Source organism: Chiroxiphia lanceolata, chromosome 3, assembly GCF_009829145.1.
Source record: "Chiroxiphia lanceolata isolate bChiLan1 chromosome 3, bChiLan1.pri, whole genome shotgun sequence".
NCBI classification, from domain to species: domain Eukaryota; kingdom Metazoa; phylum Chordata; class Aves; order Passeriformes; family Pipridae; genus Chiroxiphia; species Chiroxiphia lanceolata.
The window spans coordinates 64,309,054-64,325,010 of NC_045639.1; the positions used below are offsets into that span (position 1 = coordinate 64,309,054).

The window sequence follows — 15,957 nt, forward strand, 5'->3', positions numbered from 1 at the left end:
CAAAAAGCATTCCTCTGCCCACCTACCTACTTTTATGGTACTACATGTATAAAATGTCTGTACAGCCCTTGTGTAGGTCCCTATTGCTTCCCAGTTCCCTCAGGACAAAGGTAGGTCTGGTACTCTTTCCCCCATCCTCCAGCCCAAAGCCTAGTCTCATCTGGTAGGAACTGAAGGTGCAGGAGTCACATGTGAACTGCAGGATGCTCCAGCCAGCTTCCATATCAGGGCCAGGAGAGCTGAGCATGTCACAAGGTGCTGGCACATGTCAACACAGATGTGAGCTTTGAGGCCTCTGTCTTTTCCATGAAGAAAGCTGACATTAGTGAAAGGGGTCCAAGATGGGAGGTGGGGTGAGACAAGTAGTCATACACACATACACAGGCACGCACACATGCACATACTGGGATCACACTGTTTTCAGGGAAAAGCAGCCTGGCAACATACAAATGAATAGTGGTTATATCTCAAATATTGTAGGGATCTGAAAGGGTGTAGAGAGCTTTATTGACATCTATCTTTTTATAGCTGTAATGATGAAATGTACCCTTGTGCAGCAATGGCTTATATACTGTGTACAACAACACAGTGCCTGGGAGATGAAGGACTAGATAAGATACCATTGATATTTTTTCAACATGTCGATTGGAAAATTTGTACTTCTTTGGAAACTATACCTTGCAGTGTTGGCCTTAGAAATGCATCTGCATATACCACTGAGATTATGTGTGAAACAGGAAGCTACTGCAGCTTAATCTGTGTAAACTAAAGATATCTAAAACGTACAGAAGATGTAAATAAGTGTCCTTGTGTCTAAAGTAAGGTATACTACAAAAAGGACATTAAAGAAGCACATTAACACATGACTATCATTTACTGGGTCTCTCCCTCCCATGAAAAAAACAAAATCTATAACGAAACATGGTCATTCTGCAGATACCTCTTCAATGTCACATAGTCTGTTCTGTCCTACTCTGGTTATTCTCTCCTGAGAACAGAAATGTTTTTTGAAGAAAGGGACATCTCTGTGTAGAGCTAATATCACTTCTCCCTTATGTGGCATCAAAAGAAAAGTCAATAAACATGAGATGATGCTAAAGAACACAGTAAAGAAGAAGTTAAGAGGTAGGTGATTAGGAAATATCTTTGAGGGGGAAATGAGCCTTTCTTGTGTTGCATATCTGCGTGACCTTCACCTGAGAGATCACTTCCAAGAAGTGAAAGTTCACAACAGTACTGTAAATGTGAAATATGTTAGCTCTCTAAAACTTACTGCTGGGTGAAAAGAGACATTATTCAGGGCTACCAGACTTACATGCTGACATACCACTCAGTTATTTTTCTTTCAATGCTTTGATAAAAATCAAGTGCAGTTCATCGAAGTAAAATGTCTTCCATATATATATATGAGCACAAGGAAGCCACACAAACACTCCCATGTACAAACACAAAAATATATATGTATTTTAATTTTCATTTGGTCATATTTTATTTAACAGGATGTCATTCTTCCTCAATAACCAATGATGATTTAAAGTAGTAGTACTCTCCAAAGCAGCCTATTGATCACAGAGAACTGATATTTAAATACACAATATAAAGAGTGACATGTTTCACAAAGTTGCTTTATCTTCAGATTTTAGGTTGGAACACAACAGACCAAAAGTAACCATTTCACTAGGTCCAAGAATAAAATTCAAACTGACAACAATTTGTGAAAAGATAGTAGTTATTGAAACTTTACAGAGAAAGAACATGATTAATAAACTTGTCCTGGCTTTACAAATCTCAGACCCCCTGAGTCCTAACAGTACTAAACTGAGAAACAAACAAATGAATTTTATCCTGAGGATACAAGCACTGTTTGCAAACTACTCCTGTTATTTAGTTTTGAATTTTGATTTGGTGCTATAGTATTTTCCATAAGGCTCCAGAGTAGATTGTTGCATGCAAAACAAACAAACCCAAAAAATTATTCAGTCATTACTTTTATGCAAGTACTACAGATCACAAGAGCCTTAAGGCACAGATTGCCAATTTAGCAATTTTAAATGTCGCCATGACTATCTATTAATCATTATTCTCATAACAGAGTTGTATTAATAGATTATGTGAGTGCTTTTGCACTTGCATGAGTGTAGAATCAACAGAGTTAGCATGATTTGTGCACAGCCTTCATTGGGACAGGCATACTTCCATAATCTGCTATTGCTTAAATTTTGGGGCAGTAGGATCTACCTGAAGAGTGACAACTAACAGTCCGGGCAAGGTAACATCTTACATCACAAGAGCTATCTCAGAGGACTTTCTACCTACACCTGTGCAGATCCCTAACCAGACTCTATAGTCCTCTATGATGGAATCGGCCTTTGCTCTCATTTTCCATTTCATGTTGTTACCAGAGATCTGAACAAGGGAAATATTTAAAATACTGGTCCTCAAGATCTAGTCTGCAGATTATAAATGTGTTGGGGTTTTTTTATAGATTTCTTCAGTTATTCCTAGAATAAAGTACATACAGCAGACAGCATGTTGTTGAGGGTAGGAGAAGGGATGAAGAGCTGGAAATGTTTTGTAGAACACATTTCACACAACAGTCCACAGGGTGAAAGAGCTAGAGAATCAAATGATTTAGAAGAGCCATTATTCTCAAGTTGAACAGTAGTTAACTGCAAACAATTTTTTAAATAATGTCAGGTATTCTATATGTGCCTCTCTGAATATATTTGTAGTTTTAGAATCACATTTTCTACTATTTAATTCCTTCTGCTATTGATGCATCAAAGATGCACATAAACATCAGGGAAAATCATATTTAAGGAAGAGTGATTATACACTAAATCTGAACCAAACCCTGAAACCCTTGAAGTTATCATAATCTTAGGCATTATTTGTAACAATCACCAATTTAATACTCTTAGGCATTAAGTGTAATGCTTAAAGTTGTCAGTTTCCTTTAAATCATCTCCACTCTGAGTGACTAATGGCTACAATTAACATCACCAGCAGCACTGTTTAAAGACACAGGACACAGATCACCAGCTATAGCTTGAAGGCTGCATAATGAGCACGAGACACCGAGGTTTGTGGGGGAGATTCCCACACCACTTACAGCTTTCCACACAGAGTAGGCGCTGATACTGATGTCAAGGCAAGACAGGCTTTAATTCAAGCAAGTGCTGAATTCTCCCACAAAATTTTCTCTGCAGCAGGGACTTGCAGAATATATCCCTCCCTTCTGTTCCTATGGACAGGCTGGTGAACACTAGCTTTCCAGCTCCTGCATGCTACATGATACCCATATCCCGGCAGTCACTGTGGAATCGGCAGCAGTAGAGGCAGTTCAGGTCTACCATATGCATCAGGTTTAAAAATATCGTAACTGGGCTTGTGTGGGAGAGAAATATGTTATCTCTCCTTTTCTGATGACAGATGTGTCATGGGGTTTCTAAGTCCTCTGTTATATTACTGAGCAAGTGAAAGCCTCCCTTACCATTAAAATCGTTAACCAGTTCACTCCAACTCCACAATATTGTTTTCTCCATAGGCCTGCCACCTTTCCTTACAGCTGTGGGATTCCTTTCCTTCTCTCCCTCCACGATTTCTTCAGCCAAGCAGGATACAGCATTTCATATACTCCTGGGGTCCATCTCCAAGTGAGGCTCTGGTGGTGTGCACTGATTCATTAAACCATGTTCATAAGCTCAGCTATAGCACCTGCCATTTCACACAGTAACTCAAACATTTTTTAAAGATTCAGGGAACTCCATCACGGCCATACATGGTAGACCATGTGAGAAACAGAAACTCTGCTCATAATGTAGAGGGTGGACACACAATAGGCTACTGATTAATTTCTTGGAAGTCTTAATACAAGTTCTATCACATTATCTTTCCCATTCATACACCTTTTCACTGCTGGCCTGCTTCTGTTTTTTTTATTTTAATTATTGTGGTTTATCATCCTCTATTGTCTCTTCCCTTGCTTTTTTCTCCCCTTAAATCTTTATTAACCAAGGGATCTGATTTGAGATGCCTGCCTTTAGGCAGTGCTGTGTGTTGTTGATGATGTGACAACCTCTTTAAGGAATCACAGCAGCATTTCCATATCAAACACAAATCCTAATTAACCCCTGCCATTTGTCTGCTTCAAATTGTCAGATATGTCAATTCTCTGGAAGTGAATTCTCTGCTAACACCAAAAGGAAGCTTTGTCACACCTACAATAGAGAAGATTCGCTGTAAATAACTGATGCTAACTGATGCAGAAAGAACAGTTCTGGCTGACTACCGACCCTTGTAGACAAAATATTTTAGCCATGTTTTAACAAAACATGTGTACCATAAGGAATTACCAGCATTTTTCCTTGAAGAGCTCTTCATTTTGCCTATGTGCAATGCTCCCCCTCCTCTTGGATTCCACAGTGATACCACCAATTCAGATTCTGAAATCACTGCAGAAACTTCTCTGTTTTCTCTCTTTTTAAATTTACATAATGCAAGAGCTAACACACATCAATCAGAGCAGTTTACACACACACAAAACACTGGAGAAGGAGTGACAAAGTACTGGGAGCTTGTGACCCATGTTTGAACTTCACCACTGCCCCAGTATTGCACAAGTTGTTATTTCTTAACAACAAAATCACTTCGCAAATTGTGTAATCCAACAGGGGTCAATGCCATTTTGTGCCAACAGACCCACATGAAGGAAACCAATTAAGATCCCAAAAGCTGATAGGAAAAAAATTCCCACACAACTGAAAGCTGAAATGCAGACTGAAGGGAATGTCCAAGTCAATCTACTAAATATAGACCCTTGACACAGGATCATTCAAAGTTACAAGGCAACAGAGGATGTGGGATTCCTATCTACCTGGCTTGTACTTTCATTTGTGGTCACTTGAGCATGCATCTAAATAAAATGCTGATGTTCCCTGTATAGTTGAGAAACAAGTATCCTGCTTCATCCCTGGCCAAGTTCAGAATTCTTTACCGAGGAGCCACGATTTCCTTTGGGTAGTCTTCAGACTAAATTACTTTCCCCCCCAACAATTAAAAAGAGAAGAAAGGCATTTCATGTGGGGGACATGCTCCCTTTTTGCCATTTCCTCAGCAAAATGTTAATTCAGATTTTACTCCACAGGAAAGAAGATCATCCCCAGTTTGCAAAGGTCTCATGGTAAAGCATTCTAAACGATCTAAGCATGAATGAATCAACAACCAGACATTCTTACACAAAATAGGGACACATTATTTTCTCTCCTGCAGTTAAAACCAGACTGAGCGATGGAAGTGTCATCTTTGCCATACAGAAAAACAATGGGAACGTCTTCCATTGAGAAATGTCTCTAATTTGCTGTGTTTCTGTTTTGCTACCTGAGAAAGTGCGATGACTATTATTTTCTCAATTTCTTAGTGTGCTTTGAAGTTTGTGGACAAAAGTACTATTCTCAGCACCATGCTTGTAAGCTACTTGCAAAATACCTTCCTTTAGAAGGACCTGATACAGCCAGTCAGTTGATTGTTCTTTCAGTACAGCTCCTTTGCTCGTCTTTCACAATGATATTTATCTTCCAAATTTGTCCTGGTACCCAATGTTGTTGATAGCTCAGCAGAACTTTCTCCATAGGCAATTAAAAATTATCAAAACCAATATTAACATCCCCCCAAAATCACATTTTAATATTCTAAAAAAAATCCTGAAGCCTGATTGATTTTTTTCCTCTCTTGTATCCTCTTTCAAACATAACTTTATCAAAAAGTTTGACAAATACATACATCAATAATAACAGAAACAATATAATAACAGGGATATGATCAAAGCTTATTCCAAAGTGTTTTCCAAGTAATTCTAAATGGTAGTTCTTATGATCTTTGACAAACTTTAATTTCCAAAACAGAACAGAAAAATAATAAAAGGTGTGAATACTGTCAGGTTACAATGCTGTCAGGTGATGTGCTTAGGCTTTGCTGTGACTGTGATTAAATAATACAAAGAGCATTCCATGCAAGGTACTGAGCTAAAACAATTCTTTGAGAGTGACATTAAAGTGAATCTACTCCTCCACAGATCAATGACCTCTTGAGGTCCCTTTTATGCTTATTTTCTTTAATTATGTGTTCAATTTACATATTTCTCTACAAATATCTTTTGTGACTAGGCATAGCATGTTTGTAGAGTGCAAAACATCTTTTTAAATACGCTATACAGTAAATTTACATTTCTGTAAAGACATCTCAAACTATTTTACAATGAATAGCTATTGGGACTCTGTGTAGTTGTTGGAGCTTAGTGGGTCTGATTACCTGTCTCTATAAAGCCAAGAGACTATTGACATCTCTTTACAAGAGGAAAGTTTTGGGCATGGAAGTTTCCATAACTTTTCCATATATTTTTTAACACTTGTTTCTTGGAAAAGACATCATGTAAGGCAATACTTTTAAATCTTATCAAAGGCCCAAAACTATAAATTTTTACACTTTTTTTTCTCCCTTCCTTTTTTTTTTTGGCATAGTTACTTGGACAAGTATATCCAGTTTTTCCACTAAGTTCCTCATATTGCAGGATATTTTTTTATATGCATATCAGCATGCATAATTACAAAAAGGTTTTATTCTACACAACAAAGGTAAGAAATTAAGAGGAATACTCCCAAGCATTTGAATTCTATTTTTAGCACTTCAATTCTGCTATAAAAATTAGTCAGCAATTTCTATGATAACAAACATTGGAAAAAGTTTTCAGTCCAAATTTAATCTAATAAAAATTGACCTACCTATAAAGATTTTCTACAAGAAAATCTACCCTTTATGTACCCTGATGTGTAAAAGAGAAATGCCTTCAAAGAATACTGACAATGCGTAAAGTATATTTATTTTTCTTACCTATTTTCATATTCTTATCCAAAGTCACAACTGCAATTACCACTGTCGGAATTTGCTTCAGTGAAATAAAAGCTGTGGCCAAGAAGACCTGTAGCCCAACTCTTTAACAGAGAGAACCTCATTGGAAAAGAAATTTTGTTCATGGTGAAAGATGAAGTCCCAGTTACACAAAATTATAATATATCCTACTTCTATTTTCTGGAAAGAATGTAATAATACTCATTAACTTGAAGTTGAAATCAGGCATGTGAAAATATTACATAAATTACATTTAAGTGCATAAATAAAGGATTCACAAAGAAAACAAATTTATAAGCTTCAAACCAAATTTTAAGCTCCATACAGTGGAGCAGAATTGCAATTTCTGACCAAACAGCTGCTGTACTCTGAAACCAGCATTCTGCTGTCTCACACCAAAGTCTAGCCCATGTTTCTAAAAGGATTCATGAAGATATTGATCACCACTGAGTCACAGTTTGCATACATGTGGAATACTGACTAAATCCTGAAGCCCTTAAAAGGATAAAACTTCTACTGATGTTATAGTTTTATCTGATAAGGATTTAAAAATCAGATCAATGACAATATGCTATTCTACTAACCAGAAGTGTGGGCATATACAACATACATTCAAATATGGCACTTTTGCAAATCCTGGATACGCATCTCACTTATCCAGCATGATGTTACAAGGAATGAGAAAAACAGGACTGAACAAAATAGTATATAAGGATTGATCATTTTTTCAAGTCTCTCAAACCATAGAAGTAGTATTACAACACTTTCTACTACTGACAACTTGTAGGACAGACTGATAAGACATTCAGGCTCCATATCTTTTCTCTTTGCATTTCACAACAGGTATCATGAAAATAGAATTAGGAGAGCAGAAAGGCAATAACTTGTTCAGACAAGTTCCTGCAGTGTGATGGCATGTTAGGGCATACACTATTTATCAGCGTTGCTAACGAACTGCAAAGTAGGAAAGCTTTATCTGTGTGTTGTCTGGGCTAATCAAGGGTGATGCTGGAAGGGTCAGGGCTGTCTCAGCCCTGAGAAATGCAAAGCTGCCACCACAGGAGTTACAGCTAAACTCTAGATGACACCCTGTCAAGATTTCACTGTCTGTTCTTAACTCATATCAGCCTACTAAATCTTACAGTTTTAATCATCCTGGGCAAGGAGAGGTAACCTACCAGTGACTTTGAAACTTCAGTGATCACTGAAGTAATGGAAGAAATTCTTTAAACTCCGGTGCTTGGGAGGCAGGGTTTCTGTGAGCTACCACCTCCACTGTCAGTGTTTCCTTAACTAATCCTTGCACTGCTTGAACATGCTCTTATAATACCTCTAACTATTCAGATGTCTTGCTGGGCACCCTGTGTGTCTTCCCACTCTGACTGTAAAGTCCTAATAAGAAACTACATTCTTGCCTCAGCTTACCATGGGCTACATACACATTAACCAGCACACAAAGATGACACAGTCCATGCATTTCAGCTGATTTACCCAATCCCTAGTGAAACCTGTTGCCCTTTTGAGGTAAAATGTATTTCTCTATTATGGCACATGTTCAATATATACAGTTACACTACAACAAAAACAAAGGTGTCCTAAACACATAGGCTGAGATGTTTGACTACAACTTATTCATATTAATCCTTGCTTGGATTGGGATGCTGTTGTTCTATGGTGAGTTTTACTATATTAATAATGACATTGTCTCAATATACAATCTATAATATATCTAAGTACATTGAATAGGTATTTCTTGTATAAACCTTCAATGAAATATACTTATCTAACAATGTCACCTTGTATGCTTGTCAGAGATTGGTAAAAATATATATATGTATCCAGTCTCCCAGTATACAGGATTCAGTGATTGACTTTTAACCTCTGCTGCCAGGCTTTACTTTCAGATACTGGTTATCACACTGTATTTGGAGGACTAATGTCTCATTCTAAGGCAGAACAGAGTTCTGGAAAAATTGCTGACATGCACCCAAAATGCAAGAGAAGTAACTCCAATGTGTCCCAAATTACAACACTCAGATTACGGCAACAAACCAGGTTACTTGCGTAAATGAAAAGTCAAGGAAGAAACCTCAGAGATCCATACAGCTAAACAACAAAGCTGTCAAAGCGTTGGTTCCAGTTCATCTGTTATCTTTTTCACAATGTTACATGGTTTTTGCTGTATCACAATCCTAAATCACAACATTATTTGGGAAACCAATTCCTAGAGTTAGGAAACATTCAACAGAATCTCCCAAGTTCTTATATTCCCTCTTTATCTTTGCACAGTTACACGAGCATGGCAGAAAAAAAAAACAGTAGTCAATGTGCTCATTGGCTTCCTATTAGAAGGACAACATTTAATTGGCTTTGATATTTTTCTTTGTCCAGTATGTATTTCTCTGTGTGTGTGTGTGTGTATGTAAGAGAGAACACATGTTTTCTTCTCTTTTTTTATGGTGCACTTCACTGACATATTTAATAGTCACTCATTTCCATAGCACTTGTTTGCCATAATTTACAAGGTCAAATTTGAGGATTATATTGTATTTACAAACAAGTTGGCACTTACAGAATAAATTAGTTTCCTCTTTTTTTTTTTTTCATTTCCTTTTATTTTCTTTTTTTCTCCTCTTCTGTTTCAACCAAGGGCATCCAGAATTCAGGCAGAATAGTAAAACCTGTTGCCATTATGCTACATTAACATAAGTAAATAGGATTCCAGCTGTTACACTCCCAATGGTTTGCTTGTTGCTGAGAGGCAGTGCCTTCCACCTCAGTTCATGTCCAATGCTCAAAAACTGTTAGTCAAGTGAAAGCAAAGGCTGCATGTTTTCTTCCTCATTCTTATCCATGCGTTTCAGCACCCCAGGATCCACAACTGACTGAGACCTGCAGAGGGACAACATGTTTATTTGACATTTCTGGATCACGACAAATGAGGGTAAACCTCAGCTTTCTTTTGTCTATTTTAATGTCTGTCAGGGCTTAAAAATAATGGTATAGCATTACCCAAGCACCTAATCACTGCAAATGGTCAGGAAATACGCTCATGGAGGGATAACATGGATTTAAAGGGCTCCGTGCTGATTTGTGAATATAGAAGCAAAAGGTGGAATAAAGTGGATCTTGTCTTCTTCAGTGAAATTGTGAAGCAGGGTGCATCCTCAGCACAGAAGAGCAAACTAAGCTATTCTTTGTACTGACTTAAGTACTGAGCCTCTCTCCAGAAGGTTATATGGCACCGGACTGGTAAAGAAGCCACCCAGCTGGGTAATGGCACACTGCAGCTAGTGGGATGTGTTAGCTGGAAGCACAAGTTGCTCCTTTTCTGAAGAGCACTTAAATTCAACAGTGCAAGATACTAAGTCAACTCTAGGGAATACTGCCATGGCTAGCAGTATTTCTGGAGCACTGGACAAATTTGTCAAACTCACCCACTCAACTAAACAGGGCAGGGAAGGATGATAAGGGCAAATTCAGTGACAATTGTAAAATTTCTCCAGGTTCTCTGATCCAGCATAGAAGCATAACTGGTACCCTGCAACAGCCATATGTAACAGACAAAGAAGAAAACCCAGCCTCCAGCAAAGTCAAAATGCTCCATTAAAAACAAAGTCTGAAGCGTTAAGATGGGGGTCTCACATCAGCTATGTCTCAGTTTGTCAAAAATCAGAATCACTTCCGGGGTACAGTAAAAGCAACTTGTCAAATGTTTCCTTCAGTGAGATGAATCTCATGCAGGAAATGCCCATTTCTCTCCCTTTCTGTAAGGAAGATTTGAGATGGCTAAAGAGCATGTATACAGCTCTACAATGCAGGCATCTATTTTTGATCAGTGGAAGCACACTGTGCCTGCAGCATTGCTACAAATTTGCCCATTTGGAGAGCCACAGTGCAGAGAAAAACCTTTATAAATTCTAAACTCTCCTAAGATAAACATACGGAGTCAATCCTCCACTCTTATAAACTGGTATCATCAATTAAACCAATGAATGAGGCTGATAGCAGGAGACAATCTGACTTTCTCAAAAAAACTGAAGAAAGCTTACAAAAACACAAGAAAAAAATATCTAAAGCCTAAGTGAAAAGTTTAAAAACAAGGATATTTTCTAATAATATTTATCACATTCTCCTACTAATGCTAAAATCAAGAAAATTAGTTTTAAAATATGACAGTCTCTCTTGTGATAAGCGTAATTTAAAAAATTTTAATTAAAACTGTACAATAACACTCATCCTGAACACTAGTGACTTCCTCAGGCAGAAAACGAAACCACTGAATTTAAAATGTTTTTTTAAAATCTTCACAATGTACCGTGCCAATGCAAAGCCGATTGAAAATTTGCTGGTGGGAAGCTGCTCTCATGGAAAATCCAGTTCATCATGATAAAAATTGCTGTGGAAGCATATTAATTTCAAAGGATTGCCAACTGAATATAAGTAATAAAACTGAGTCTTTTCCTCAACTGTCAATGACTGAGCAGCCAGGGTTTCCACTTCTCATCCGGGAAACTGAAGGGGAACTGGAATGGCTGCAAACCTGGTCTCAAATTCCCAGTAAGGGAGCTTTGGCCATAAATTCCCAGGGACTCCAAAATCCCCAATACCACGGCAGGTGTGAAAATTGAACTACACAAATCCTGATCTATGGTTTGTAAGCTCAGGTGCCTAAATGCCTTGAAGGAGAAATAGTTTTCATTCGGTTTTAAATAGAAACTTACTGAAGTTTCATTCCATTCCACAGCAATTCACAAATGAATGTATGTAAAAGGAAAAAAAACATTTGTGTAATTCTATAGTACCCCTATTCTATCTACAGCTCCCAAATAACTTTAAAAACATTACTGAATAAATTCTAGGAAAACACAGTAGGGCAGAGTTGTACTACAAAGTCCCATTGCAGAGTTGAGGAATCAAACCACAGATACTCTGCAAAGTTTATCAACAGAGACATTTGCCTTGTAGGGTTAGGTGAGACGAGGATGCAGTTTCCAGCTGGGTGCATCAGCCATGACAGCCACAAGTGAGCACAGCCACAAGCTAAACCTGACTGCTGAAACAGCTGTAATGGTGCCACTTGATATCAACATGTTCTCCCCAGGGGTCTGTGCTACAGATGGGATTCATTCCTCCTTATCTCCACCACCCTCCTGTTACCAAACAAGTTATATTTTTTAAGAAAGGAGTTTATGCAGCAGTGGGGGAAGATGTTGGAAAATCCTTTTAACTTTAGTAAACAGTGTTTGATCTCTACATCTGTGACTAATAGTCTTATGCCAGCTATTGCTTCCTTATTTACCTATATCATTGATTAATATATACTAGCAGATGTCTTAGTTTTGAGAACAAGGATTGTGTGTTAGAGCAAAGAATGATAAAAGTACATTATGACCTGGCCACATACTTGAGATAATCTCAAGGAGAAAAGATTCACTAGAAGATCTGAAACCATAGCCAAATAAGTCCACAGAAATAATTAGCATATATGCATTTATTCAGGAAATTTAATGAATATGCAATAAAAATGTGACTAATACATATTAGTTGCATGAATATACCCATGTCTCTTAGGTTGCTGCAGATGCATGCTTTGAGGAGCAATCCCCACGCACCCAGCACTGTTTATAAAGTAATGTCAGCTTTCTAATCTAGAAAATTGGTTGGAGAGCTTTTTTCCTGGTTTTCAGTGACACTCCCCACAAACAACTTTCCTTTCAAGGTGAGGTCATCCAATTCACCAAAACTTCAAGATCTGGAGTAATGTTAGTGGGGTAAAAAATATATTATGGGGTAAAAATGAGTAAGAAAGAAATGAATTCTCAGTAGGATTTTGGTTTAAGAAGAACATTGTTTCAGAGCAGTAAACTAATTTTAAAATGGCAAGCCAAATTAAACAAGGTGATTGTTGGAGATCTGCCAGACACTTATGAAATTTGCTCTAAGTTCAGCACTTTTCACTGACTTGCTGTCATGGTTTTTATACGTTAAAAATCTTATTCTGCACTAACATACCACACTATCTGTGGTTTCAAACTGAGAGAGACAACACATCAGGTGCCGAACTCAAGTTAAATTTAATTTTAATGAAATAGTTTATCTATTTTATCTTAATTTTTCTATTAGTATTTTACACAATTTGTGCATTTAATACACCAAAGTTCTGGGACTTTCTGTCCATCTTACTACTTGGCACTAGTGCAGTAAGTCTACTTAGTATTTTTTATACGCAACGCAGCAGGTGCTGGAGGCATGCTAACTGAGAAAGAATGCAAAGAAGGTGAAGAAATTTCAGCTTACTATTATGTAGATACAGATTTCAACATGCTTATTTTTCTGCAGTAGGTAACCTACTGTGTCAGCTCATCCAGACTGAAAGAATGTCAATTTGAAGGTTACACTGAAGTGTAATTCTCTATGAAAGGTTTTTCAAGCACAAGTTAAATGAGAATAACAATTATTTCAGAAAGAATGGAGAATCTGGTCAACTCACTGATTTTCTGTTTAGTAATGTGCTTGCCCAGAATAATCTGAAAAACTCTGCTCCAAAGGGTCTTCTCCAAAGGAACTTGCAACAGACCTTCTCATATTCTTTTTTTTGTTGCACCCTTGGATTAAGTTATTTACTCTTGTGACTTCATTTTACAACAGTAAAACTTCTGCAGTTCAGTTCTTTAATTCCACCCTTCTGTCAAAGACAGCTTCTCTATTGTCTCATAATTCTTGTATTACAAGTAAATCATATTTAAGTGTATTGCTCACCTTTCCCCTTCCCCTGGCTCTTTTCCTCTGTCCCATTTTCTCCATTAATTGTGTTAATTACATCTTTGTCATACAGCTTCAGAACCTTTCTTAACTTCTCCTTATCCTAGCTCATTCCTATCAGTTTCTTGCTACTTCCCACTTTCAATGCACCGTAGGTTTTTTCCACACAAAATCCTTAAACTTCACTGTTTTTTTTTTCTTTTTTTTATTCCTATGGCAATCTCATGTTATCTCCTCTCTGTTTCCACAAAAATATCCCCCTTTAAAACCACACTGTTCTTCCCAGTCTATGCAACATTTTCCATCCAAAATTATCTTCTTGGCTGAGGAATTTCAAAATGTTTTATCCTGTTTGATCTGCTTCCAGAACTTCTTTCCCTTTTGCATCACATGCCATCTCCTAAAACTGGGTTCCCAGTGTAGCATATTCTGACTTAATGACTTTCTACATTGTTTTCTGCCCTGTTTGCTCTCTTCTGATCCATTGCTAGGCCTACTCCTTATGAGTTGCACTTTGACTTCTGCTTCCCTGCTCAACCTTTTCTATCACAATTGTAATATCACCTTTTCTCTTCTACTGCTCTGGCAAGGTTGGATCAGGTTCACCCCTCTAAAGTGAATAACCTCACTGCTTCCATAGTTACTGGAGAGGTAACTAACCTCTTCCTATACTTTATCTTGAATGGTAAAACGCAGCAAGCAATTATACTGTACCTTCTCAAAGAGAAGAATACCAGAACACCAGAATGTTTACCAGACTTGAGTATAACAATTGGCACTGATTTTTGTCCTGGTTCTCCTCAGTACATTTTCTCATGTTGTGTGCAGTCACTGTGATTGGCAGTTAAGATGCTGTAAATGTCCTGGCACCTACAGGTTGGTGGATACAAGGCACTGGGCTATGAGATGGAGGAAGATAAGAGCTATTTTCACCGCCCAGATGGATAACTGGCCTCAATTTACCCTCCGCACCAAGGCTCACTCCAGCTAGCACTGTTTCTCTAATAAGTACTGTAGGCTGGGACAGGGGGTTGAGTTTATTCTAAACTCAGTACTGCATATACGATCTATATGGCAGCACAAAATAATCAGCTGCACTGAGTTCACAACTCACATGGGTAATAATCAAGGCCATGGTCTCTAATCAACACCGTTCTTCTTAAAAAAGGGAAAAAAAAGAACAGACCTCGTATATAATAGCCTGAGGGAACAACATGCAGCTTCATAAAAGAGGAGGAAGGCAAATGTTAACCTTATAGCAAAACTAGAAGACCACAGTACCTTTAACTCACCTTTTCATGGATTTAGGAGAGAGGTCCTTTTCTGTATCCTTTGAAGGAGCGTTGTAGGAGTCTGCATTGCATTCACTGTCATCATCGTATTCATGGTCAAGTAGTGTTCTTGCCCATGTCCCCATGTCATAGGGGGGCAACATTCCTCCAAACTCTGAAGGCAGGATCTCAGGGTGTATTAGCTGATGCAGGCTGTTGAGGTTATTACCATGTAGGAATATCTGTATGTATACATGCAGATAAAAACAAAGGGGTATCACAAAAAATCATCCAAGCCCAAATGACATCATCATTATTAGAGGATACTGTACAGTTTCAATATTCTGGTTGTGTTGGGCCAACAGAGGTGGGGGAGGAAGGCACATATCATCTCTGCCTTAAGCATGGCCATACTATGTTCATAAATCTTCAAAGTGATTAAAGCATAAATGACTTAAAACGTTTGCAGGGCAAGGGACTTAAGGAGGGCAAGAACTGATGTCTAGTAGCTAGATGGACAGATTAGATAGACAGACTGCCTATCTCTTATAATTTGCTCTCCCTAATTCTGTGAATTAAATCAAGTGAATAATTTAGAACATAAATAATTAATAAAAACAATATTCACCATATACATCAAGGAATATATATTGACTTTCAGCATGCAGCCATGAGTTCTATAAATATGATAAAGCATGCAGTGTAATGATAACACTACTGGAAAGATTTTCTTCCTTAATCTAGTCATACTAGTAACTGTCATTTATATTTGACAATACATGAAGTAATAACAGTAAAATAATTCCTGTGACAACAATGAGGGAATAGCTGATGGACTATTTGATATTTACCGTCAATGTTTTGGTAGACTGATATTCATATGTACTTTACATTTATATACCTGTATATCAACATGAAATATATGTATATGAATACTTATGTTTATGTTTATTGTTTCTCCTCAGAGATCTGGAATGTGTGACCTACAAGCACTAGCAACAGAGTATTTCTGGAT

General features: G+C 37.6%; 1 protein-coding gene across 1 annotated transcript in view; it reads right to left on the reverse strand.

The window, feature by feature from the left end:
- Window positions 1-1,440: 1,440 nt before the first annotated feature.
- The window catches only part of CLVS2 (clavesin 2), a 59,708-nt gene continuing 45,191 nt past the window's right edge, over window positions 1,441-15,957 (reverse strand). Inside the window, exons 4-5 of the mRNA XM_032683366.1 lie at window positions 14,964-15,184; window positions 1,441-9,798 (exon numbers count right to left, since the gene is read on the reverse strand). Coding sequence (XP_032539257.1) covers window positions 9,711-9,798; window positions 14,964-15,184 — 309 coding nt within the window. The 3' untranslated portion in view covers window positions 1,441-9,710. The remainder of the gene's footprint in view (window positions 9,799-14,963; window positions 15,185-15,957) is intronic.